The sequence below is a fragment of the Delphinus delphis genome, chromosome 9 (assembly GCF_949987515.2).
Source record: "Delphinus delphis chromosome 9, mDelDel1.2, whole genome shotgun sequence".
NCBI lineage: Eukaryota > Metazoa > Chordata > Mammalia > Artiodactyla > Delphinidae > Delphinus > Delphinus delphis.
In genome coordinates this window covers 47244234-47267988 of record NC_082691.1, presented here as the reverse complement: position 1 = coordinate 47267988, position 23755 = coordinate 47244234, and the positions used below count along the sequence as shown (strand labels likewise).

The 23755-nt window shown below is 39.6% G+C and overlaps 1 protein-coding gene across 1 annotated transcript in view; it reads left to right on the top strand.

Annotated features, from left to right (window-relative positions):
• The first annotated feature begins 240 nt into the window (after window positions 1-240).
• Window positions 241-23755, top strand: part of LOC132430510 (liprin-alpha-2-like) — a 122075-nt gene continuing 98560 nt past the window's right edge. The window contains 1 exon segment of the mRNA XM_069540999.1: window positions 241-439. Coding sequence (XP_069397100.1) covers window positions 241-439 — 199 coding nt within the window.

Below are 23755 nucleotides of genomic sequence, written 5' to 3'. Positions count from 1 at the left end.
TCAAAGGGAGGAAATACCATTTGCTCTTTACACAAGTCTGATCCAGATATTAGAATCATAAATATCCACTGGTATTTTATGCTAACCAAAATATACTTGATGATTTATCAAAGTGTTGGCAGCTTACATCTGAATAAATTTAGTGAATAACAAGAGAAAAGCAGGTGAATTAATTCTTGAGGACAGCATGGGAATACTGAAAAGGACACTGTGATGTTAAAAGTCTAAGATGTTAGCAGCATGGGTGTTGGAATCCATGGCAGGTGGCACCCTGGGGACACCTCAGCACCTTTAACCTTCAGTAACTGGCAGCCCTGCCCTGGCGAGGAGCGACGGTGGGGACACCTTGGAGACCCTGCCATTGGGGTCCCAGCAGTGGTAGAAACCACCACCGTGCTGAGTTGGGACGGCTGTGGAAGTGCATGGCAAGTGCCAATAGGTAGCACAGAGGCCTTGAAATGATACACATCAGATGCCCTCTTCAGGTCTAAGGACCATTTGAGAGGAATTAGACAAACCTTATTATCTAAGGTTTCTGCAAAACCCTGTGAGAAGAGCCAGACAACTGTGGAGTGGTGACATTCACAGTGACATTACTTTACCTCCAGACTTGTCTGGCTTTAAGTTCCTGATTTCACAAAGAAAGCAAGTAATGAAGATCAACCAGAGAGCCTGAGGGAGCAAAAAAAAAAAGAAGAGCAGAGGGCAAGAGAGAAAGGTGATGTGAAGGGAAGAAGAAGATAGAATGAGGAAAGGGAAGAGAAGTGTCCCAAGGGAGAGCAGCAGGCCTAATGATCTATCAGGGATGCCCTGGACGCAGAGCGCACATACAATAGGGAGTAAGGCTGGGAAGGTGTCACCAGGCTTTCTGTCTAAGGAGTACGTTAGAGGGAGGGGAAGGATGGGTGAACACACGTTTTGTCTAGAAGATGGGAAGCGTGTGGAGAGTATGTAGTGCGACTCTGAAAGGTACAATGGCAGGAGAGAAACTGGGGGTCTGGGGCAACTGGTGTGTGGAGAAGGGGCCGACTAGGGAAGGTTGGAAGGATGTGGCAGGAGGGCTGTTCACGTGCTGTCCCGAATGTCCACGTGCGCCAGGGGCAGGGCTGTTGTGCGTTGTTGTGCAGGTGAGGGCAGCTGGCTGAGGGCATGTGTGGGGTTTACCATCCACCAAGACGGCACCCCTTTGGAGGAAGGGGGGAGACTTTCCAAAATTCATAAAGCCCTGTGTGGACTTAGCATAGCCACTAGCATTTTCTCTGGTCATTTTTGACACATGAACCCCTAATGCTTCTTCCTCCATTACTTCCCCTATTTGGAAACACCTCCCCTTCTACCCCACCCATTCTGTAAAGCCTGGGGACTTTGCTGATTTTCCCAGTCAGCTCTGATAAAAGTATTGACAGAAACTTGAAAAAGCTTTATGCTGCGGCTCCGTGTCAAGCCTCCCCATCAGTTACTGCTGAAAACTTTCCTGCCTTAACATCCGGTTCTCATTTTCTACACTGACCAGAATCTTCACAGTACCTCACATGTTCAGGGTTCATTCTTCCTCCTCAACAAGCTCTTCCTACCATTCACTCAGGGTTGACCTACGTGCCCCGCCCCCCACCCCACCCCACCCCGAGTGAATGGCATTTCTCTTTGCCTTTCTTAGGCTAAAGCTTTCTCTTTTGGGTCTTGAACCGATTTGAATATTTATAAAGCTATGAACTCTCTCTCCACAAAAGTACACACAATTACATATACATTTTCAGGAGTTTCCAGATTCTGTAAAACTCGTTCACGGCACTCCCTGAGAAGGTAAGTCCCAGCTCTAGAGACCGTCTGAGGTAACTGTTGACTCCTGTATGTTGTGTACTATATTATTATTGTTATTTTTGGTAGAACTCAGTCTCAAATGCAAAAAACAATCCTGATGTAACCAAATGTCTCTGGTGCCTAGAGGCATTTGCATTTGTGGCCACTGCTCTGCGAATACTCTACTACTATGATTTTGCTTTAATCTAGTGCCTGGTCTTCAATTTCATTCCCTGGGTTTAGGCCTTAATAATTTGTAATCTGGTGTATTACACATGGCCTCCTCATTTATTACCTTGATTCTTACCCTAACTCATTCCATGTTCCATTGTGGCTTCCAGAGTACTCTTTGTTTGATATCATTCCCTTGCTTAAAACCATTCAAGGATGTGATTGTACACTTGTGACCATCAGTCCTTCATAGCTCAAAGTGTGAAGATCTGATCAATGTGTAAAATCAGGTTTTGCTCCAGCTGAGGGCACGTGGTGAGGTCTACCAGGGAGAACGTGGAGCTGAGAGTGTCATGTAATTCAGCGTAACTGGGGCAGAGTTTGCTGTGACGCTAACATCAAGCCAGGACCAAGGAAGGGTCATGTGTTTCCTGAAACTGCAGTTCCCTTGTCTTGAGAGTGTGGAAGGAAGCTCAGGAATGGGAGCAATAAACAGTTCTACCCAAAGGGCAACACATTGCTGAGGGATGACCAGAGTTATGGTCTGGTAGTTCTAATCTCTGCAAATTGGGATAGTTTACTCTTACAATCTCCTGTACTCTTGTAATGGATGAAAAAAAAGAAAAACTGTTCTCTTGAACATGAAATGAGGCTTACAGTTTTTTCCTCCTAACATTTCTAAAATACACAGAATACATGAAAATCGCAGACCCTGAGGCAAGGATTTATTTGGGAGGTTGTGGGAGGAGGCATGGTGGTCAGGGGGGGCAGTGAGATTGGGAAGGAAAGAGCCACTCGGGGGTGCATTCATGCGCGGTGACTGCGGTGGGCACCTGGGCTGTCGGCTGGGGCCTCTGCAAGAAAGAGCAGAAGGAAACCTGAGAACTCTCTCTAAGGGTCAAAGGAAGCAGCAGGGTTTTCTCACTAACACCCTTCCTTCACACCCTTTGAGAGGGGCCTCGGGGCACTCCTACGCTCTTTGGGCTGGTACTTTTAGGTTCCTTTGGCAGGCTGAAGAATGTGTTTTTGCCACCAGAAAAAGCCCTCAGTTAGAGACAAACCTCACTTTAAAATGTAAACTAATTTACAATTACGATTTTGAAGAGTTACAGTACTTATTACTACGAGAATATAAACATGTTTTCTTTATATATTTACACACACAATACTGTCTCTCTTCATAGATTTTTTAACCATGATGCGTCACCATGTTGTTTCCCATTCACATCTCTACCATAGACTCACAAATTATTGGAAACCATTGGCTTGAAGACTAGCAATGAACAAGTCAAGTCCCTCATGATCTATCCCCAGCCTTGTCATGCCCCCCTGTGACCTGTCCCTGTCCCTCACATGCTCTATGGCCCAACATGACAAAACCCTTACAGTGTTGTTTCATACTCTTGGGCTTTTTAAACACGCTGGTTCCTCCCCCTGGACTGTTTTTTTTTTTTTCCTGCTCTATTGGCTTCATCCTCCAATGCCCAATTTAGTCATCTTATCTTTTGTGCAGTCTTCTCTAGCTGTCTATCTACCTCCCAACAGTCATTCCCTGCTTTGCTCCACCACTCCATGTTGAATGCACATTTTTTTTTGCATGTATCTCATTGTTACATGTTACAAGCAATAGTTCTGTAACTATTGATTTATATGTCTCCTCCTCCATGTTTTACATACATTTATACTCCCATCATCTACCATGAACTTGACATATGATAGGTACTTAATATTATTTAACTAAATTGAACTATATTTCCTGGATCTTTGTAACAAGCTACATTGCTACTGAGTTAGATAGATCCATTCAGGCTCATAAAGCCAAGGTCAAAAGAAATAACACAGGCAAGCAAATCCTTTTTTTTTTTTTCTTCTCTATTGTGGTAAAGAGTTTGGATTTTATTCTAAAAGCAAAGGAAAGCCATTGAAGGAGAGAGTCACACGATTCAATTTGCATGTTAAATATATCACTCTGGTATGCTTTCATTTCGATACTAAAGAAAGCATTGTTCATGGGTACTGAACCATTTATACCATACACATTATGCAAAAACAAGTCCACATTATTGAAGTCTCCAAGGATGACTAGATAGAGAAATTTAAATGTGGCAAGTCAGACAAAGGTATTAACCTGCCACCTTCATATTCGCCCATGTGTGAACTTTCTATTGGGAATTCATAACCTTCCCAAATAATATTTCAGCTAAAACAAAGAAGAATGTCTTTTTTTTTTTTTTTTTTTTTTTTTTTTGTGGTACGCGGGCCTCTCACTGTTGTGGCCTCTCCCGTTGCGGAGCACAGGCTCTGGACGCGCAGGCTCAGCCCAGAAGAATGTCTTTTAAGTCTTTGGCAGAACACCGAATGGCAGTGCACAAGGTAAAATGTATACGATGTTCTAATGATACATGTGTTGGAAGTTTAAAAAAACGGGCAGTGTTCTTCTTCCTGTGTGTCATCATCAGGGCCTCTGGCAGGCTCCACCAGGTGAGGAGCTAAACAGTGGGGTGATGGCCTGATCCAGCCTTCCCATCCCCAGGAAGGTGAACTCCACAGTGTTCCTGAAGCCAGATAGCACCTCTTGATCCTCCATGTCTATTGTCACCTGTCCAACATTGCCCACTCTGTGACCAGCTCTGAGTGGACACCTTTCCTGAGCTCTTGGTCACTAGCAGTTACCTGGGCACATGGCACTGACTGGGATTTCAGAACGAAAACCATTCTTCCAAGAAAACTGAACGTAAGTAAACTTCTAATACATTTACTAATTATTCACATAGAAATGTGAACCTAATTTCAGCTGCTTTGTTTCGTGACATTCTGAAAGCAGCAACATGGAGAGGGTAAGGAGTCAGTCAGATCTGCTGCTGTGTGACACTGGCCATGTTTAACTTCTCGGACTCCAGTTTTGTTTTTTATAACATGAGGATAGTAATACCTGCCATACGGGGTTTTTACAGAGTTTAGAGATGGTGTATATATAGTGCTTGGCACATAATAGATGCTAAACTAATGATACCTTTTATTGCTATCATATTTGCCAATTCTGCCTCTCCATGGAGTTAATAATATCTTTCTAATCATGAGTGAATTAGAGTTGCAATCTCTTTTTTTCTCTTTGGTATATTTCTTCTGTCATCCGTTTAGTTATTCTCTTTTATTTTTCCCACAAAATAATTCATCCGTTCCCAAGGGAGATGTCAGAATTCAAGTTCCAAGCTTCCTTTGCAGTTAAGATATATTTGATTAGGATACTGTAAATGGGGCTTCCATGTTTGCTGGGACAGGTGACAGGAGCAGCAGTAGTTGTGTTTTTCTAGTGTTTGCAAGTTTGAGTTTCAGAGGCAGAAGCAGCCCTGGTGAACGAGCTACCAGTGGTTGCAGTGAAGTTCCTGGTGTTTGTGAAATTTGATGGTGTGATTTGAGGCTTTGCTCCTTAACCTTAAGAATCCTTCACGCGGGCTTCCCTGGTAGTGCAGTGGTTGAGAGTCCGCCTGTCGATGCAGGGGACAGGGGTTCATGCCCCGGTCTGGGAAGATCCCACATGCCGCGGAGCGGCTGGGCCCATGAGCCATGGCCGCTGAGCCTGCGCATCCGGAGCCTGTGTTCCTCAACGGAAGAGGCCACAACAGCAGGAGGCCTGCGTACCGCAAAAAAAAAAAAAAAAAGAATCCTTCACGTAATATCCTATACCTGCTTTATCTTCCCGAGCAGATTCTGGTATATTCTGGGATTTTTTGTTTCTGTTTGTTTCATTTTGTTTTCAAATAAATGTTTCTATTTGGAATGATTTTAGATTTACGGAGAACTTGCAAAGCGATTTGCAAAGTTAGGGAACATTCCACAAAATCACCCTCACTTCTTATACCATTTGCAAGCTCTGAGGTCCCCAAGACTACCCTCAGTTTTGATATTCACGAGAAGGAGTCACAGAACTCACTGAAATTACTCTCAGCTACAGTTTATTACACTAAAAGGATACAGATTACAGTCAGCCAAAGGAAGAGATGCATGGAACAGAGTCCAGCAAAGTTCAAAGCGTGAACTTTCAGAGCTTCCTACTGCCGTCTTGTGGAGTCTTGAATAGCTTTACCATTCCTGGCGACAATGTATGAAACACACAGGAAGTACTGCCAACCAAGGAAGCCCACCAGAGCCTTGATGTCCAGAGATTTTATTGGTCACGTGGACCTGGTTGGCTATCTGATTGGCTGACCTCAACCTCTGGCTCCTGCGGAGGCTGAGCTAATATCATAGGACCTAAAGCCCCTACACTAAATCCCATTGTGACACTATCTTTGTGGCTCGAAACCCCCAGGTAAACAAAGACATTTTTATTAGGTAGGATACTCTCCAGACCTCTTTGAGCAAGGTTAAATTCTTTACAACACACACATCTAAATAAAAGTTTAAATATACCTCATATCAGTACTGACATGAAGCCATTCTCTGTAGTAGCTACGTTTAAGCATCATATACTCCAGGCTATTCACAAGCATGATTTCTAATCGTTGCAGCAATATTTTAACGTAGCTATTATGCTATTTTATAGATGAAGTAACTGGGAATATTTTATAGAGAAGAAGTATAAACATGCCCAAAGTCACCAAGATAATAAGTGATAGAGTCCTATTTTAGAACCAGCCTGACACCAAAGCCTATCTCCTGTATTTCATCACATGGACTCAGAAACGAGTATAGCCTTTCTCTGTAATTTGAGGACTGGAGATTTATAGAGATGAAGTGACTTGCCCAAATTACACAACTGCTAAGTGATAGAAACAGGATTTGAATCAAGGAAGTCTACATTGAAACCCATGCCTTTAATCACTAGGTCCTATTTCTGATTAGGAGCCCCTAGCCAATAAAGGAACCATAAGAAGAATCCGTCTTTCCACTGTTACAACTTGATGCCTTCAGATCTCAGTGTTGACTGCCTTAATAACACACTAGGGACAGCTATGTTGTCAGGAAATATAAAAAAAAAGAGTTGGGACAATTAGTAACCTCCATGGAAGCCTTAGGAGGGACCAGTGGAGAGAAAGTATATTTTCCTGGCTCTTCAGTCAAACCTTCCATTTCCCACCATTTCCCTTCTGCCAATCTTGTGCCCCCAGGAATACCAAAATACAACAGATATTGAAGTTTCTAGACTGATTTTCCTCCTCTGTCTCCCCCTTCCTCTCTGCCCTTCAGAACCTCAGGTTGATTCTGGTTTAGGTTCAGCAGGTGTAACAGAGATTGGGAGTGAAAAGTGATGTTAATGAGAAAACAGTATACCAATAAATGTATCTTCCTGTACAGCCCTATCTCCAAGCTCCTGAAGGGTAGATGAGAGAGAAGTACAGCCCCAGGCCAAGAAAGTGACAGATTTACTCTGAAGAAATTGAATGCATCATCTGGGAAGATGAAAAGTTTTGTAGTTTGTGTTGATATGTCATAGGAGAGCCATGTTCATTATAGCATTTGGGGACCTCAAACTTAACAATGGCCTCCCCACACAAGAGCAGTTAATCACAGACACTGTGGCATCATAACAAGTACAGTTTATGAAAATGATTTAACAGTGATGAATCATACACACCAAATAAAGCAGCAGCTAAGTATGTAAAGCAAACATTATTAGATCTGCAAGGATAAGGTGATTGAGGCACAAAAATAGTGAGAGAACTTAATGTATATATTTTGAGAATAAGACAAATCTACTGGACAAAAATAAGCAGGGATGTAGAAAAATCTACAAGTTTTATTTAGCAGATAAGCATAGAATTTTTAATCCTATAAATAGAGCATAAGATTTTTTGTTCTTTACAACAAACTTTCCATTTGACCATAAAGAAAACCTTAATACTTCTTTTCCCATAACACTGAGATTTCTGCAGGCTACATACTCCAATCCTTATATGATGAAGTTAGAAATTAAAAACGGATAAACAACAAAACTTAATCACTTAAAATTAAAGAAAAGAGGACATTAAAACTGAACTTACAAGATATAAAGCAATGAAAAGGAGAACACGTCATACTAAACCAATGGGCCCTAGCTAAAGTGGTTCAGAGAAAATTATGTATATCATTTTCAAGACTAAGACCCCTGCTTCTGTATTTATACTTGATAGTTCACCTGTTGAATTCCCAGAGCAAGACCAAGCTATTTCCTACTGGAACTATAGCATGCATGTTTCCATAGAAAAGTCAGGTGAAACATTCATCATCACCCCTAATGCTACTGCAGGGACCCCAAAAGAACTTCACTCCTGCCTGAATTTCTGGAAAACTTTTTCCAGACTTCAAGGGGTTTTAAAGCTGTATTTCCACACAGAGACCCAGAGCTTCTGAGGAGCTTTGGGGCAGTGTGAGATCAATGTCAAAAAAAGGGCAAGGGGAGAGAAGGGAATAAAGCCTCAGAAGAAATGTAGTGAGCTGAAAGCAAGAGGATGCGACTCTGGGAGCATCTCTGCAAGTAAAAGAGTCCTGGCAGGGAGTCACAAGGGAAGGTATGTCAAAATTCAGGAGGCCACGAGAGACAGAGAATGTAAGTCACTGTTTCGAGGCTGCACTTACTTTTCTCAAGAATAACCCAGGACCTACTCCTGCCAAGAACGCCAAATAGGAAGGCCTCACTGTAAATCTCGTGGCTTTTGAAAGGTGAATGGGAGTGAAAAAGAAAGCTAACCAGAGGGGAGAAGCCCATGGAAAAGAATAATTGAGGAAGACGCCACCTTTCTAAGTACGGGGATTGGATAAACTATTTAAAGTCTCCCAGACGTAGCCTAGGGTTAGCCATTGCTATGTCACGATGGTGTCCCCTTGGGAGGGACTCTTTACTATAATAACTATAATAACAAGAGAGAAAAAGGGCTAGTAACGTAAATAGATGAGGACTGCTTCCTTAAGAAAAAAGGTACACCTTTTGTGTCATCAAAATATACCTTAGAATAATGAGACCCCATTTACCAAAAGTGTCGTAAGTCCTTGGATCGTAGCTGAAAGCCCTCTTCTTGTAGGCTACGGATTTACTTTAAAAGGCAGTGGTGCTACCTCCTGAAACAGTTCTCAAAAGACTCAAACTCTTTGGTGAAGTCTGGAATATTTTTGAGATCCTTTCATGATAGTTTTACCACAATAATGAAGAATAATCTGACTGTCTTACAAGGATGACTGTGAAATTTTTCATTTCCGGTCAGGAATTTTCTAGACATAAGTTTTTTTAAATTAAAGTTTTAATTTTTTTTTGAGATAATTGTAGATCCACATGCAGTTGTAAGAAATAATAGAGATCCCAGGTACCTCTACCCTGTTTCCCCCAACTTGTAACATTTTGCGAAACTGCAGAACAGTATCACAACCAGGATAATGACACTGATACAGTCAAGATATGTAAGCAGCTTTTGTCAGGAAAGAGTTCTTTGCAGGAAAGAGCTCTCTACAAGAGGCTTGTCTTGTCACTAACCTTAAACCAGGCACACTCAGGCCCTACTCATCTCCGGCCCTAGCACACCTTTCAAGTCTTTTGATCACACAATACCTTGCCTAATCTGTTGGTTCTTTCCATAGATCAAAGAAGCAGAAATGAAGAATAAATAATTAACAGACCACCAGATCTCTTCCCTAGCTTCCCCTTCAGTAATCTGAACAAACTGTGTGAACAAGATAGCATGTAAAGAAAAATCACAGGAAGTCGACAAGCATGCACAAAAGGCTGCACGCGGTGAGTGGGGAACGGCGACGACTCTGACCCCCCATCTCAATGATTAACTGAGATTATTTCCCCTTTCCCTTTAAAAACTTTCATGGCTGAGCAGAATCTTCAGAGGTGGATTTGGGGGGACACTGAGTCCACCATCGCCCCAGATGGCCGGCATTCTGATTAAGGGCAACTTTCCTTTCTACCAACGTTGTCTCTCTTGAGTGTTAATTTTAGAGTGGTGAGCAGCTGGACCTGATTCGGTAACAGATACAGAACAATCCCATCACCAAAAAGATCTCTCATGTTGCCTGGTTATGGTCACATCCACTTTTCTCTCGACTCACCTTCTCCTTAACCCCTGGAAACCACTAAACTGTTGCCATTTAAAAAATGTTATATAAATGAAATCATACAACATTTGACCTTTTAGGATTGGCTTTTCCACTCAGCAGAACTCTCTGTAAATTCATCCAGATTGTTGTGTGTATCAATAATTTGTACCTTTTTATTGCTGAGTATTATTCCATGGTATGGATGTATCTCATTTGTTTAACTAGTCACCCACTGTAGGACATACAGGTAGTTTCCAGTTAGGAATAAAATAAAGATGCCATAAACATTTATGTACAGATTTTTGTTTGAACATAAGTTTTTGTTTCTCTGGGATTAATGCCCAGGAGTGCAAATGCTGGATTGTATGACAGTGGCATGTTCAATTTTTAGAAATGCTGAACTGTTTTCCAGACTGGCTTTGTGATTTTGCATTCCCAACAGCAGTGTATAAGTGCTTCTTTTTTTGCATTCTCACTAGCATTTCGAGTTATCACTATTTTTTACTTTAGCCTTTATGATAGTCATATGTCCTTGTGGCTTTAATTTGCATTTCCCTGATGGCTAATAATGGTGAACATCTTTTCATGTTCTTATTTGGCATCTGTATATCCTTTCAGTAAAATTCTACTCATATCTTTTGCTTGTTATCTAATTAGATTGTTTTAGTTTATTTTTGAGTTTGAGAGTTCTTTATATAGTTATCGACAGATACATGATTGGTGAACATTTTCTCTCACTCTGCAGCTTGCCTTTTTATTGCCTTCACAGGTTATTTCATAAAGCAAAAGTGCTTAATTTAGATGAAGTCTAACTTATCCATTTTTCATTTTATGGACTGTGTTTTTGGTGTTTGCTTTACATTTTACATTCGAGTCCATGATCCATTTTGAGTTAATTTTTATATAAGGTGTGGGACTTATGTTAAGGCACATTATTTTCCCACTTATGGATGTCCAGTTGTTCCAGCACTATGTATTGGAAAATCTACGCCTCTTTCACTGAATTGCTTTTGTTTTTGAGTGTATCTCTTCATATAACTTTTTTAGTAGTGGCTTTAGGTATTATATATACAGAACTTATCACAGTCTACTACTGCCATCATTGCACCTATTAGAGTGAAATATAGAAAACTTACTTCCTTTTAAGTTCTTTTTGCCATCCTCCATTTTAATGTAATTGTCTTAAATATTTCCTTTACATACATTTAAAACCACATCAGAGAGTAGTATACTTTTTGCTTCCACCATCAAACATAATTTAGAAAACTCAAGAGGAGAAGAAAACCCATTGTACCTATGTATGTGACCAGGATCTTTCTTCCTTCCTGATGTGAAAAGATTCCTTCTGGCATTCTCCTTAGAGAATTAGCTCTAACTACTCCCCATTGTGACTTTGCTGGTATGAATGGGGGTGGGACCACAGTTTTTTATGTGGTGTTCAGCTGAAGTAGAGTGGTGATTCTCTGAAGGTTTTCTGTCTTAATGGCTTTTCCTTTGTTGTCTCCTTGGCTCTAAAGAGAGCAGAGTTTTGGAGTTGGACAAAAAACTCAAAGCACAAAAAACTCAAAAAACAAAAAGCACAGACAAAAAACTCCAATTAGTTGGAGTTTTTTGTCTGTGCCCATCGACATTTCTGGGTTTCTGGCTTCTTCCAGCTCCCAGTTTGGAATATATGAAAATCCAGGGAACTTTCATCACCATGTGTTCCTTGAGTCCCATATTCCCCAGTGGTCTCTTCCCTTTTCTCCACCTCTCAGAGTTTTCTTATGTTTGTTTTATATACAGTTTCTGGGTTTTTTTGTTGTTGTTGTACCGATGGGGACTAATATGGACAAGTATATCAACTTCATTTTTCTGGAAGTGAAAAAGGCTTGAGTTTTGAAGTTAATAATTTTATCTCAGCCACTGAAAGTAATTCAGTTGCTCTTTGGTTAGAGAGATACATCTAAAAATCCTTCCAAATCCTTCCATTGATTTTAAAAGGTTTGCTTGCCTTAGTCTAGAACCCAAAATTAACCTAGATTTGAAAACAAAAAAAGCAAGCCTAAGTCATGCTTTCCAGAAAGCTTCACATTCCTTCCTTCTTTCTTTCCTTCATTCCTCCCTCCCTCCCTCCCTTCCTTCCTCGTTGCTACACACGGGCTTTCTCTAGTTGTGGTGAGCGGGGGCTACTCTTCGTTGTGGTGCGTGGGCTTCTCATTGTGGTGGCTTCTCTTGTTATGGAGCACGGGCTGTAGGCACACAGGCTTCAGTAGTTGTGGCACGCGAGCTCAGTAGTTGTGGATCGCGGGCTCTAGAGTGGAGGCTCAGTAGTTGTGGCACACTGGTTTAGTTGTTCTGCGGCATGTGGGATCTTCCCGGACCAGAGCTCAAACTCATGTCCCCTGAATTGGCAGGCAGATTATTAACCACTGCACCACCAGGGAAGTCCCCACATTTGTTCTTTAAACTGAAAGCTCCTTAAAGGCAAGGGCTACTTTTCTATTTTCTTGGTTATTCCAAGCTTTTCTCTTTCCACAACTGGATTAAAAAAGGTCCAAGGACAAGAAGACAAGGATTCAAGGTAGGAGTTTAATAATGATAATCTAGTGTGTCTAAGACTAAATACCAAGTAATGGGGTAGAGAAATTTCACAAAGCATCACATAATATCTCTAATTTTCCCTAAATCCTATAAACCGAGTAGCGATCTCCCTTTATATATGAGGAATTTAAGATTCTGAGAGATTAAATGATTTATATAAGAAAACATGGCTTGGGAGTGGTGTGGCCATAAATTGATCCCAGTATCCAAAGTTGATGCTTTTTCCTTTACATCCTAAAAGCCTGAACTATGAAAGGGAAAAAGAGTGACTGAACACAAGGGAACTTCTGGAAGCAGGAACGGCAGGATTTTTTTTTTTTTACTGCCTGGATTTGTTGTGTAATGAAAGAGGAAAAACTGAACAAGACTTTGAGGTTCACTGCAGAAAACAATGACTGTCTTCAGTTATTAAGTAGAAAAAGATTCAATAACAGTAATCAATGCTGAGAAAATCAAAGGACAGCCAGAAGAGTGGAATCTAGTCTAGCTCTCCAGAAATCATTCCCAGATCCCACATCTGACCTACTAGGGGACTTACTACTGCAGAGGTCATCCCTGGAATTATTGAGTTCAAAGACACACCAGCATAATAGGCTAGGTTCCTGCTAAGAATGCTGCCTCAACTGTGGTTGGGCACCAGAATCCAGAGCCCAGCTGCTGCAACCACCAGAATTACTTGTTAATTACCCAAGAAATTGGAGAATGGATGTGGATATAAGGCTGCAGAAACTCATGTCTTTGTAACTTTGATTTGAAAAATAATATAGCCAAAAAGTCAGTCCTCCCAATCTTGGGTGTGTACTTCCAATTGGCAGAACATAATCAGTATTCTGAGCCATGGCTGAAAAGGAATCTGAAAAATGTCTTTTCTTTCCCCACCTTTGTAGATAAATTAAAAAACAAAAGAGCATCCGACAAGAGTGCCCACTATCATCACTTTTATTCAACACAGTCTTAAAAGTGCTAGCCATAGCAATCAGAGAATAAAAAGAAATATATGGAGTCCAAATTGGAAAGGAAGAATTAAAAATGTCACTGTTTGCAGCTGACATGATACTATACATAGAAAATCCTAAAGACACCACCGGAAAACTACTAGAGCTCATCAATGAATCTGATAAAGTTGCAGGATACAAAATTAGTATACAGAAATCTGTTGCATTTCTATACACTAACAACAAACTATCAGAGAAATTAAAGAAACAAACCCATTTACCATCACATCAAAAAGAATAAAATACCTAAAAATAAGCCTACCTAAGGAGGCAAAAGACCTGTACTCGGGAAACTATAAGACACTGATGAAAGCAATTGAAGACAACACAAACAGATGGAAAGATATACCATGTTCTTGTATTGGAAAAATCAATATTGTAAAAATGACCATACTACCCAAGGCAATCTATAGATCCAAAATAATCCCTATCAAAATACCAATGGCATTTTTCACAGAAATAGAACAAATAATTTAAAAATTTTATGGAAACACAAAAGACCCTGAATAACCAAAATAATCTTGAGAAAGAAGAATGGAACTGGAGGAATCAGGCTCACTGAGTTCAGACTATACTACAAAGCTACATTAATCTAAATAGTATGGTACTGGCACAAAAAACAGACACATAGATCAATGGAGGAGAATAGAGAGCCCAGAAATAAACCCACACAATTATGGTCAATTAATCTATGACAAAGGAGGCAAGAATATACAATGGAGAAAAGCCAGTCTCTTTAATAAGTGGTGCTGGGAAAACTGGACAGCTACATGTAAAAGAATAAAATTAGAACATTTTCCAACACCATATACAAAAATAAACCCCAAATGGATTAAAGACCTAAATATAAAACCAGATACTATAAAACTTCTGGAGGTAAACATATGCAGAACACTCTTTGACATAGATCATAGCAGTATTTTTTTGGCCCTGTCTCCTAAAGCAAAGGAAATAAAAGCAAAAGTAAACAAATGTGACCTAATTAAACTTAAAAGCTTTTGCACAGCAAAGGAAAACCATTGATGAAACAAAAAGACAACCTACTGTATAGGAGAAAATATTTGCAAATGATATGACCAATAATGGATTAATAGCCAACATATATAAACAGCTCATACAACTCAATATCAAGCAAACAAAAATGTGATTAAAAAATGTGCAGAAGAACTGAATAGACGTTTTTCCAAAGAGGAAATGCAGATGGCCAACAGGCACATGAAAAGATGCTCAACATCACTAATCATCAGGGGTATGAAAATCAAAACCACAATGAGATACCACCTTACACCTGGCAGAATGGCTATCACCAAAAAGAACACAAATAACAAATGTTGGCAAGGATATGGAGAAAAGGGAATGCTTGTATACTGTTGGTGGAAATGTAAATTGCTACAGCCGCTGTGGAAAACATTGTGGAGGTTTCTCAAAAAACTAAAAATAGAACTACCTTATGACCCAGCAGTTCCACTCCTGGGTATGTATCTGAAAAATAACAAACACTAATTCAAAAAGATATATGTACCCCAATGTTCATAGCAGCATTATTTACAACTGTTAAGATATGGAAGCAACGTGTCTGTCAGCAGATGAATGGATAAAGAAGAAGTGATATATATGTATATATAAATGGAATACTACTCAGCCATAAAAAGGAATGAAAGTTTACCATTTGCAACAAAATGGATGGACTTGGAGGGCATTATGCTATGTGAAATAAGTCAGAAAAAGACAAACACTGTATGATATCACTTGTATGTGGAATCTAAAAAATCAACAAACTAGTGAATATAACAAAAAAAGAAGCAGACTCACTGATATAGAGAACAAACTAGTGGTTACCAGTGGGGAGAGAGAATTGGAGAGGGGCAAAATAGAGTAGGGGAGTAAGAGGTACACACTATTAGGTATAAAATAAGCTACAAGGATATATTGTAAAACACAGTGAATATAGCCAATATTTTATAATAACAATAAATGGAGTATAATCTTTAAAAATTGTGAATCACTATATTGTACACCTGTAACAAACAGTATTGTACGGCAACTATACTTCAATAAAAAGAATAATAAAATTGAGAAAAAATAGTCAACAGCAAAGGCACAGGTATTTGTTAAAAATTATTTAAATTTCTTTTACTATCAATACATGTAACATTTTAGCCTCTATTAGTGGGAAAAAGAAGAAACAAAAAAGGACATTATAAAGGGATAAAAATATAGACCAGGAGATTTTCCTCAAGACCATATATGCACATAATAATATAGCTCAAATATATAAAGCAACAATGAATGGATTTATGGGGAGAAAAAATAAATGACCATTTTTGGTTACAGGCTTTATACAGCCTTGTTAGAAAATGATAGAAGAGTGAATCATATGAAAAAGTTGAAAAAATTTGAATTTCCTGCTAATTTGCCATGAAATACTTAACTTTACATTTATATCACAAGGTTCATAATACACATCAAGAGCAAACTGGTTGAATATCACCAATTCACATACTATCTTAAGAGTTGTCAGTCACTGAAATGTCTTAGAATCTTATACTCCTATATATATTAAAAATTTTTTTTGAATGAAGTCACAAATTTGATAACAATTTAAAAAATTTATGACTTACCAAGAATGAGATGTGAAACTGAAAGAAAAAAATTTCTAAACTATAATACTGATGAAAAGCATATTTCAATCTACTATGAAAAGGGAAAGACTCAATTAGTATTATATTATTCTATAAAAATATAAAATTGTTTTCATATGAATATGTGATCAGTGAATGTGCAGTCAAAATGTAGGAAAACGTATTACAGATTGTGTTGTGAAGTTAGTTAATAACTGGATTTTTTGATGTCTTTGATATTGTAAAGTTTAAAAAATACATTATTTTTATTTTGTTCTCATTCTAAATAAATTCATTTCGTACTTAACTCTGTATGTGTAATCTTATATTCTTCTTCTAAAAGAAGGTTCCCTAAGTTAACCATATGCTTTGGGCCCCACAAAGCCTGAATCTGCTCCTTTCTCCCAAATAGTACATCAGTCTTAAATGAATAAAGTTTCTAAAACCCTATTGAATTACACTGACCATCTGAATAAATAAAGAGCTGTCATATTAATGTATGGTCAACTTAATATTGTTTCCAAATGAATTCTCTTGAAATTAATCTGTACATTTAAAACAATTGATTCCTTAAAAAACTAAAAATAGAGCTACCATGTGATCCAGCAATCCCACTCCTGGGCATATATCCAGAGAAAACCATAATTCAAAAACATACATGTACCCAAATGTTCATTGCAGCACTATTTACAATAGCCAGGACATGGAAGCAACTTAAATGTCCACTGACAGAGGGATGGGTAAAGATGTGGTACATATGTACAATGGAATATTACTCAGCCATAAAAAAGAACGAAATAATGCCATTTGCAGCAACATGGGTGGATCTAGAGACTGTCATACTGAGTGAAGTAAGTCAGACAGAGAAAGACAAATATCATATGATATCACTTATATGTGGAATCTAAAAAAAAAATGGTACAAATGAACCTATTTAGAAAACAGAAATGGAACTACAGACGTAGAAAACAAACTTATGGTTACCAAGAGGGAAGGGTGGGGGGAGGGATAAATTGGGAGATTGGGATTGACATATACACACTACTATATATAAAATAGATAAATAATAAGAACCTACTGTATAGCACAGGGAACTCTATTCAATACTCTGTAATGACCTATATGCGAACAGAATCTAAAAAAAAGTGGATGTATGTATATGTATAACTGATTCACTTTGCTGTACAGCAGAAACTAACACAAATTGTAAATCAATTATCCTCCAATAAAAATTAATTAAAAAAATAAAGCAACTGAAACACAAATATTGTGGATTTTTTCTTTTTGAACTTGACAGGTTAATTCTGAACTTGACATTTGTATCAGTCAAGATTTAGTCAAAAATCAAAAACCACACCAGTTATTACTGGAGATAGTTTAATATATATAAAATTGCAAGCAGGTATTACAGAACTAAGAGGCAAAAGGAGAGCAGTGAGGTTCTCTAGGGCTGGAGAAACAAAGGAACGGTGCTAGAAGTTTGGAAGAGGGTCTTGTGGAGATGGGACTCAGACGTCAGTGAAGGCGTGGCTATTCAGATGAATTGGGAGATTGGGATTGATATATATACACTATTGACACTATGTATAAAATAGATAGCTAATGAGAACTTACCGTATAGCACAATTGAACTCAATACTCTGTGGTGACCTAAATGAGAAGGAAATCCAATAAAGAGGGGATATGTGTATACGTATAGCTGATTCACTTTGCTGTACGGTATAAACTAAGACAATATTGTAAAGCAACTATACTCCAATTAAAAAAAAAAAAAAAGAGCTCTGACAAGGGCATCCCAGCCAGGTGATTCCAGCAAACCTGAGGCAACGTGATGAGGCTGATTTCTGGAGACTGGAGTCAGCGGCTGCTGTTGGGGTGACTAAGTTAGGCTGGGGCAACGCTGACAGCAACCAAAAGCAGACAGTAAGGAACACAGCCCTTGTCTTCCTCCAGTTATCCTTTAGTGTCCCCTAGTGACAGGGCCTAACAGGTAGCCACTCAGAAAAGGAGAAACATGACTTGTAGACCCTAGCTCCAGCATCACAAAGAGAGTTGTAAAAGGTAGGCTAGAAGCTGAAAGATACAGCTTAATAACAAGCATGGTATAGAAGAACACAGGTCTACCAACAGCTAGGATAATTGTGCAAATGAGTAAAGGTGAAGGACTTGCCCTCTCATATTTTAGAACATAATTTTTAAAAGTTGTACAAAGAGTTTGGCCCTAACATGAGAATAGAAAATTAAACCAAAGGGACAGAATACATTGCCCAGAGATAACCCTTATAAGTGGTCAATCTTCATATTATGATAGAGCTGGCCTCATAAATCAATCAGAAATGATTTTTAAAACTTCCATTGCACTGGAAAGAAACAGATTGTTTTATTGGTTTATAGAAAATAATATACCAGGTAAAATGCAGGTGTTTTAAAAGTCTAAATATGAAAGGTAAGATTATAAATCTTATGGAAGAAAATATAGGGGAATATCTTTGTGGCATACGTATGAGAAAGGATTGCTTAAACCAGACCTCAGAGCACAAACCATATGGCTGAAACTTGGATTTCTGTTATGTGAGGTCACCATAGATGTAATTAGGAAACGAGAGGGAGAAGATATTTACAATATCTAAAAATGGCAAGAAATAAACATTATTCTACTACATAAAAGGAACTCCAATGAATCAAGGGGAAAAAAAGAAAACCCAATTAAAAATGGGAAAAATATATGAACAGGGAAAACTGAAATGGAAAAATATATTCGTGATGTCATTTAAAACTTATGTGAAGGGTAACAGGAACGTATTTTATAAGCTATTACACTCCCCTACAATAAGGAAAAAAAAATGTCTCCTGACTTTCAGCAATTCTTTCAGGCTTAAAATTTAAAGATTACATTGCAGGTATTTAAATGTAGTGGGGAAGTTTCGACATGATTTATTACCTTTTTGCATTAAATATGCAAAATTTCTGGAGCCTGTGCTCCTCAACGGGAGAGGCCACAATACTGAGAGGCCTGCGTTCCGCAATAAATAAATAAATAAAAATAAATAAATAAGTAAGAAAGAAGATGATCTCTAGGGTGCAAATCATTCATGTAGATCAAGAGAAAACAAGCTCTATAGCACAAAAGAAAAATCCCTATTCTATGTTTATGTAAGATTCAATTACACACAATTAACAGGGATATGTAGCTATCTGTCTCTATATTTCTACATAAAATCATATCATTTTCACAGATACATATATTTCCAAAAACACATATAACCATATGGGAGCCAAAATCAAGGTGGGAGGAGGAAATGGGAGTGGGCATAGAGTGCAACAGGGAAAAATAATAAAAGAAGAAACAGATCAGAGTTGAAAGGTGTGCCCCCAACAGCGACAAGTATGATTAACACAAATCCCTCTGCTTGAGGAGAGAGAGAGGTGGGGGAAGGAGGGGGAAGGAGAGGGGAGGAGGGGGAGGAAGAAGAAGAGAAGAAGAGCTACTCTCCTGCTCAAAATCTCCAGCTCCAAAGCGTGAAATGAGTAAAGCCTGTTCTTTTTAGTCAGGTGTTAAACGTCTTCTGCCGTCTGTTCCAACATTAATTTTCTATCCTTCAGCCCTACAGTTTGCTCACCTTGCTAAAGCGGACTGCTCATGCCCTCTGAGTGTTCCTGGCCTTTCTTTTTTTAAAGATATTTTTTGGATGTGGACCATTTTTAAAGTCTTTATTGGGCTTCCCTGGTGGCGCAGTGGTTGAGAGTCCGCCTGCCGATGCAGGGAACACGGGTTCGTGCCCCGGTCCGAAGTCTTTATTGAATTTGTTACAATATTGCTTCTGTTTTATGTTTTGGTTTTTGGTCATGAGGCATGTGGGATCTTAGCTCCCCGACCAGGGATTGAACCCACACCCCCTGAATTGGAAGGCGAAGTCTCAACCACTGGACCACCAGCGAAGTCCCACCGGCCTTTCTTAGACAGCACTACCCACAGTAGCTGCCATGTGTTGAGTAACTATTCTTGGGCTAGGAGCTTTAACATTCAGACCATCACCATATGTCAACAGAGGCATTCAGTCTCAGAGCCTTTGAAAGCAGGGGCATGATCTCCCGGACAGGAAACTCTGGGAAGCTGGGTAGGCAGTTAGGAGCCATCTGTGGCTACAGTTTCAGGCAACCCAGGAAGAATCCCCATGACCCAGTCAGTCATCTGATGCTGGATATTTTACTAATAACATTATGTCCCCATATTAGAACTCAGATTCAAAATCCCATTACCTGGGCTTCCCTGGTGGCGCAGTGGTTGAGAGTCCGCCTGCCGATGCAGGGGACGCGGGTTCGTGCCCCGGTCTGGGAGGATCCCACGTGCCGCAGAGCGGCTGGGCCCGTGAGCCATGGCCGCTGAGCCTGCGCGTCCGGAGCCTGTGCTCCGCAACAGGAAAGGCCACAACAGTGAGAGGCCCGCGTACTGCAAAAAAAAAAAAAAATCCCATCACCACTGGCAGAGAGAAAACAAGGCATTATTGCTGAGATGACAGTGATTGATATCAGATCTTCCAAAAAGTCAGATTTTGAAAACGGTGCATGTATTTGTGGGTGTGGGTGTACTAGGGTGAAATGGGGCAAACTGTGGAGGGGAGAGAGAATGGAAAAAGGGATGCAGGGTTCCTATGGGCAAAGTGGACATACTTCACTATCTCATAGAGAAGGGTTGAGGTTTGGGCGAGCAAAGTAGAGCCTTCTGTTGAAGGAGAGCCATAGCTTTAGATGGGAAATTCGGGGGCCCACACCTCTCTTTAAAAAGTTTGATTAATTGTGGAGTTTTAGAGGGATCAGTAAATACCACTCCTGAGTTCAGAACCCTCTGATAAGTGGACAAATAGAAATATGGTAAAAGTTGAAATTATTTGTTTTGTTAGTGATATAAGGTGAATTGAATAATGTGGCTTAGATCTAACATCTTCTGTCCCTGAGTCAGACACACGCCCTAAACTCCCTCCCAGTCGCTGGCGCATGTAGGCATTGGTAGGCTTCCCTCAGAAGGGCAGAGCCCGTCCTTCTGAGTGTACCATCTGGTGATGAAAATTACGAAGGCAGGCTGGCTTTCAAAGACAAGGAGGAAGCTGCTGGACCACAGGTACCCATTCATTCTTTGAAATTGACCAATCAGATACAGTACTCCTCATTACCTAGGACAGGGGAAGCCCTGAAGAGAGGCTGGGGAAATTCCTCCACGTGGACTCATGAGAGAAGAGGAAAGGGAGATATCTACCCCAAACCCACACACAATTAATATCAACAGTTAAACCCACTCTCCTCCATTCCTTCTCCTCTTCTACATTCTACCATATTTCTTCAACGTGCCTCGGTAGTGACCTGACCAGCTGAGGGTATGACATGTTGTTATAGAGATAAGACAAGATATTTGCCCCTAAGGAATTTATGATTTTTAACAGAGATAAAATTGAAAACTACAGATAGAACAAACAGAGCTATTTTTCAGAACCTTGCTGAACAATTATGCTAGTCATCAATGGACTGCCTTTCAGCTCTAATTTCACCCTTATTTTCTGCTCTGTAACAATGGGCCCTGAAAATATCTCTCTCTTGCCAGTGGGCAAGAGATCAAGCTTTGTTGGAACAGAGTCCCAGAGGGACACTGGAGGAGAAAGGAAGTTTTTCTTCCTGGCAGCTGTGTGCTCCTTGGGGCAGGTTCTGTAGAGTGTATGTTCCTGCAGCTCCAGGCCCTCACAGCAGCCAGGGGTTAGTAGCACATGGGATTTCCCTGTGGGAACCTCCCCTCCCAGCACAGTGCTACCAGCCTGGCAACCCCCTGTGAATGGCTTTCTCCACAGCCACCAGCGAACACAGCCTCAGGGGACTTCTCTCCCATCCCGGGCTGTGCTCTGTCCAATGAGGTCTGGATCCCTGGTGAAGCCCTCTTCCAGATCTGTCCCTTCCTTGGATTCTGTATCCCAGCCCCAAGGGCAGTTGTTGCTTCTGTAACTGCCCTCTTTACTCCCTATTAGTCAATCCTCTGTTTCTTCAAGCTCCCCTTACAGTTAATAATTCTCTATATTTGATTTTATTTGAAAGTTACCTATTCAAGTTACGCTAATCAAGTTACTCTGTGGTTTCCAGATTGGACCCTGACTGATATGACTATGAAACAGTCATTTTAACACTTATGCTCCAGAGCATGATAATTATGAAGAAAAACATCACCTTTTAATATTTTACAAGCAGGTCATTTTTTTCCCACAATTGTTTCTGAACTCTGAGAAAGATAATTCAAAGCAATCTTTTCCATATGTATTATGTGTTAAGCCATTTAAATGTACAAAAATAAAGCATTTTTCTAAACTCTCAAAAGGTTTTGAGTATGAGATGGAAATACGCTTTGATAGTGTCATTGATTTTCAAGCTGCAGTAAAAGAGTTTCTGAAAGATGCTAAATCCATGTCATTAAAACCAGTGACAGGGATTCAGTTTTAATCTGCTTGAAAAATTGCCTGATTAGGTAAAAATGGCTTATCTCAAATGCTTGCCCTCACTTTGAGAACCTTTGTCTATTTGGGGCTAAAACACCTACACAGAAGAAGGGTTAGGCCCTGATGGTACCTGCGACTCTCCAGAACGTCCAATGTTTTCCAGATAAACAGTGTGAGATAAGCCTGAGTGACTTCCCTGGCAGCTGGCAGTCTCTGAAATTCAGTTCCATTCTCCGTAAATTGGGTTCAAAGAAAGCTTAGAATGATCATGTATGATTTTCTGGATTTCATGGATATGCTCTCAAACACTATTATAGATTCCAAGAAAGGACACATATTTGAACATTATTTTTATGGAGAGGCAAAACCAACCAAGACTATAACTTGATGTAATTCTTGTAAATGGTCACAAGTCCAGAGTTTGGGATTCTAGCCTTAACTTTCAAATAAACTGGTTGTATAACCTTTGGCTTGTTATTTGAACCTCTCCAAGCCTCATTTACATACACATGTAAAGTAAAAGGATCACATTTCTGCCAGTGTTAAAATTCTGTGACTCTGAAGAGTTTTCTCTAAGTTCTTAACATGCCTCCAGTGTAGACTCTATTTTTTCTCCTCATATTTTCCCATCATTATTATGTTTTTAGCTTTCCTCTTATGTTATTTCAAGTTTTGGATTTTTTTTCTTAATAGTAATTTTTAAAAATTGAAGTATAGTTGCTGTACAAAGTTACAGGTGTACGGTATAGTGATTCACAATTTTTTAAGGTTCTACTCCATTTATAGTTATTATAAAATATTGGCTATATCCCCCATGTTGTACGGTGTATCCTTGTAGCTCTTTCTCATCATTCTTTGACTCTCCCACAGCTAGTTTTCAAACATACTGTTGATACTACACGCTGAAAAGTCACTTAATGGATTCTTGGCCTATAGCAAGAGACCTGACCATCTTTCCCTTGTTCTCCTGATTCCTCTCTCTGACTGTGATAATCACCTCACTTCTATGTCTGATCATCCAATAAAGCTTACTGCCTGCAGGCACATAAATTCTGCTTTTTCTCATTCACTTTTCACCACTCTTTTTTTGTGGGGG